Source organism: Terrapene carolina, unplaced genomic scaffold (genome assembly GCF_002925995.2).
Source record: "Terrapene carolina triunguis isolate 2854851 unplaced genomic scaffold, T_m_triunguis-2.0 Scaffold51549, whole genome shotgun sequence".
Classification (NCBI taxonomy): domain Eukaryota; kingdom Metazoa; phylum Chordata; order Testudines; family Emydidae; genus Terrapene; species Terrapene triunguis.
The window spans coordinates 1,727-6,379 of NW_020715900.1; the positions used below are offsets into that span (position 1 = coordinate 1,727).

At 45.6% G+C, this 4,653-nt stretch overlaps 1 protein-coding gene across 1 annotated transcript; it reads left to right on the top strand.

The window, feature by feature from the left end:
- The first annotated feature begins 2,096 nt into the window (after window positions 1-2,096).
- Window positions 2,097-3,044, top strand: LOC113405903 (olfactory receptor 52R1-like). The gene has a single exon (XM_026647219.1). The coding sequence runs from the start codon at window positions 2,097-2,099 to the stop codon at window positions 3,042-3,044; it is 948 nt and encodes a 315-aa protein (XP_026503004.1).
- Window positions 3,045-4,653: the final 1,609 nt, after the last annotated feature.

Consider the following 4,653-nt stretch of genomic DNA (forward strand, 5'->3'; position numbering starts at 1 on the left):
TGTGGAAAAACAGCATCATGTAAGTTTCCACTTGATCATCTTTTTGATAAGTTAAAGAGATACACAGCTTCAAATCTAACAGTCCAGCTTTTTCTCTATCCTCCAATCATTTTTGTGACTCTTTTCTGCACCCTCTACAACTTTTCAACATCTATTTTCAAATGCAGACCCCATCATATGCATCCGAGGACCACATTATTCCTTTATGCTACAGCATCACACTGGGAGCTCACAATGAGTTGCTTGTCCACAATACCCCATAAATCCTTTTCAGGGTCCTTGCATTCCATAATACAGTGCTGTAGTGTGTGGGTCTGGCCTGCATTCCCTTTTCCTAGAGGATAATTTTGCATTTGAATGTATTAAAACATTTTGCTTCCATTGGCCCCTCTTACCAAATGCTCCATATCAATTGGTTTGCCTCCCCATTTACTGACGAAGGCCTATTGACTACAGCTTTCTGAGATCCATCAGTTAGCCAGTTTCCAATCCATTTTACATGTTCTCTACTGATATATTAGGGTGTTAATTTTTTAACTCAATATTTTCCCCTACTGAATCAAATGTCTCTGATAAATCAAGGTTTGTTGCATCTTTGTGGATCCCTTGATCAACCAATGTGTACTCTCATAAAAGGATTAAATCAGGTTTATTTGATAAGACCTGTTTTGCATAAACCCTGTTGGTGACTGGTATTACTTACATTTCTAGACTTTTTCTTGAACTAATCCCATTAAAGCTTTCCCATTGTTTCTTAACCTTGTCAATTCTTTTATAAAAAAACCCCTTCCCTTTATTTTTTAATACTTTACATTTAACACAGCAATTGACATACAACTTTTCTAGGATTTCTCTTTTTTTTAAATATACTTAATAACCTCCTTTTTGTGATCCATAGCCCTGCCAAACAGGAAGTTTTTCCTGATGACTTAATAAATTTTAATTACTTCCGATTTCTATTCTTGGCTATCTATTTTCCCTTTTTCTCTTTGTTACGTATTGCTTCCCCTGCTCCAATTCCTGCCTTTACTTTACTACTGAACTAGTTTTTACCCAAAGTTGTTCACTTTGTTGGCTGTGGAATCATGAGTTTTCTGCTGTTTAATAACCTATTATCAAATAATCACCAATATTCATTCATATTTTTCTGTCTAAATCAATCAGTTTTGCTGACAATTTCCCTCAACTTTGGGGAATTAGTCCTCTTGGAGCACTAAGTTTCTATAGATAGTACTAGTTGGGAACTGTCCATTTGCATGTATTCAGTTTCATTTTTTATTTTCTTCTTCTATATCATATGCTCCGTTCTTTGTCTCTTGTGTAAACTAAAGAGTCCCAGACTTTTCTATCTGTTTGCATATGGCAGCCTGCCCCATTCTCAGAGCCTGTTTTGGAAATTCCATTTATATACGTTATATCCTTAATAGTGTCTGGGTGACCAAAACTGAACATTTTACTCTTCATCCCATATCTTCGGGATTTGAACATTGCTTTTGTTTTATCCACTGCTGCGAATGAGCAGGTGTTTCTCTACAGCTGATACCAATGGCATCCAGGTCTTTTCCATGAGGTATGTTCTAGTTGGGATTTTTCTCTTAGCACATGTATACCCAAAAGTTTGCTTTTTTTCCACTCTCAGATTTCGAGCAACTGGATGAATGGGGAATTCCCTACAGTATGGACTCCATATCCTGGCTCTCATTGCATTAAGGAACAATGATGGATAACCAGTATCCACACTTGTGTTTCCTGCTGGTGCCTCTTAAAGTTCCCCCACCACAAAGTGTAGGAATTATTAATGCTGGAGCACCACATAATATGGAATTGGATTTAGTAGGCTCATTGTTCATAGTTATTTTCTGTGAATAATGAAAATGTCATTTTTCAGTGTGTGAATAGCGATCAAAATGCTTCTCTCATGAGAACAGCCTCCACTAGTGCATGCAATGTCTCATATTAATGTTTTCTCTCCATTCAGTCATTTCTACTGGGACCGTCACCAGAGACCCTGAGAACACACAGAAAGTCAGGGGAACGTACGGTACAAGCAGGAGACACCCTTATACCACAGAGCTGGACACCTTCTCCACCACTCCATGTCAGATTCCAACACAACTGACTTCACCAACCCCTCCACCTTCATCCTACTTGGCATTCCTGGCCTAGAGGCAGCCCATATCTGGATCTCCATCCCCTTCTGCACCATGTACGCCATAGCCTTGTTGGGGAACTTCACTATCCTGTTCATCGTGAAGAGGGAGCCGAGCCTCCACGAGCCCATGTTCTATTTCCTCTGCATGCTGGCTGTCACCGACCTTGTCATGTCCACATCCACTGTACCCAAAATGCTGAGCATCTTCTGGTTCAATTCCAGGGAGATCAGTTTCAGTGCCTGCCTCACCCAGATGTACTTTGTTTACTCCTTCTCAGCGATGGAGTCTGGAATCCTCGTGGCCATGGCTTTTGATCGCTACATCGCCATCTGCCATCCCCTGAGACATTCCACCATCCTAACAAACTCTGTTGTGGCCAAGATAGGCCTCGCCGTGGTGCTGCGCAGTTGCATATTCACATTACCCTATCCCTTCCTGGCGAGGCATTGGCCATATTGCAGGACCAACATCATTCCCCACTCCTATTGTCGGCATATAGCTGTGGTGAACCTGGCCTGCGCTGACATCTGCATCAGTAGTTACTATGGCCTCTTTAATCTTTTCTCTGTGAACGGAATGGATGTGTTTTTTATCACAGTTTCCTATACTCAGATCCTCCGGGCCATCTTCCACCTCCCCACAAAGGATGCCCAGCTGAAAACTTTTGGGACCTGCATCTCTCATCTTTGTGCCATCTTAGCTTTGTACATCCCAGATTTCTTCTCCTCTCTCACACAGCGGTTTGGCCACAATGTGCCTCGGCACTTCCTCGTTCTCATTGCCAGTGTGTACCTGCTGGTGCCCCCCGTGCTACACCCCATCATTTACGGGGTGAGGACCAAACAGATCCGGGGCAGGCTGCTCCAGCTCTTTTTTCATAAAGAGACTTAAATGTTTTCTCCTTGTGCTCTGGCTCTCAGATTGAGCTCTGTGCAGAGCTGGCTTGTCCATGGTGCTGGGGACTCTTCCCTGAATCACTTCCTGGACAGACAGAGAGACATTAAACCCTTTCCTGTCCTTACTGTGCTGTGTCAATGTGATGAACTGGGGAATCAGTCTATGTACACTACACTGGGTTGCCACCTTTCTAAATGCTGGTAGCTGGATCCCTGAAATTGCAATCTTGCCCCATCTCTTCTGTCAAGCCTCGACCCTGCTGTGTGTCTTCTCCCCAAGGCCCTGCCCCTGTCACTTGCTCCTGTCTTCCCCTCCCCTTGACAGCTGCAACCCAGTTGTCTCTAAAACCAATATGTGCTCACATCTTGTGGCAAGTCACTTAAGTATACTGGTTAGTGTTAAAATTTGAATGTTTATTCTTACTTTGTTACTAACTCTGTGGAGAGAGAGACCCCGTCAGGACTCCTGGGATCTATCTCAGCTCTGGGAGGAGAATGAGGTATAGTGTGTTACAGCAGGAGGCAGATACACCTGAGGTCTAAATAGGAAGATCAGAATGGCCATACTGCGTAAAACCAATGGTCCATGTAGCCCAGTAGCCTGTCTTCTAACAGTGCCCAGTGCCAGGTGCTTCAGAGGGAATGAACAGAACATGGCAATCCTCAAGTTATTCATGTGGAGCAGTGGGTGGGGAGGGGAGCGGAGGGGAGCGAAGGGGAGGGCAGGGGGGAGAGAAGCCCTACTCATTTTTGTCCTCTCCATATTCCATACCATTGCCGCCCAGGGATTGTCTCATTTCCCCTCTCCTTGGATGGACTTCAGGGGGTGTTTTTTCTTGTCTCCCCTCCCTGATGCTTTAGGGGCTGCTCTCTTCCCTACATCTCCCTTACCCTTTCTGGAGCTAGAGACGGGTTGCGCAGCACTATCGGTACAGTCACAGTACCAGTGGTCTTCTCCCTCTTTGCCCATATCTGTGGGCCACAGGGTCATAACAGGGGCCCTGCCAGAGGATCGTCATGGGTCTATTACCCCATCCCCCACTGTGCTGCGGGATGAGCTTCACCGTGTTCTGGTGGACACCTGTCATTTCAAGGGTAAAGTGAAGCTCCCTCTCCAGCGTTGAGGAGACTCCCATCTTGTCCTTTTAGCCATGAGGGCTGTTTGGAGGAATGGAGGGGAACCGGGAGGTAGGACATCCTGGTCTAGCTGTGGGCCTGCAACCTCTGTGACAAGCCTTGTAGGTTCGTCAGCAATTGTTGCAAGGCTGGCTGGGGATCCTCCTGCCCGCAAGGATCCTCCTCAGCCCTCAGAATGAAGCGAACCACCTTTTCAACATGAACACCAGAGGCTCTAGGGTGGGTCTCCACAGTTGCCAGGTGCTCTCCTTCCTTTGTGACCTAGTTTAGTTTGTGGTTTGCCTGCAGGAAACCCACATGGATCCAGCCACCGACACCAATTGGCAGCTGGAGTGGGGAGACCTGGTATACTGTAGATACCTCAGCGCTCATTCGGCTGGGGTGGCCACCCTTTTCTCACCCTACCTACAGCCTGATATGATGGGAGTTGAAGCAGTCATACCAGGTCACCTGCTGCACCTCCAGGC

Bases quoted from the DNA above. Each gene is read 5' to 3' on its own strand.
- LOC113405903 (XM_026647219.1), top strand. From the start codon at position 2,097: ATGTCAGATTCCAACACAACTGACTTCACCAACCCCTCCACCTTCATC.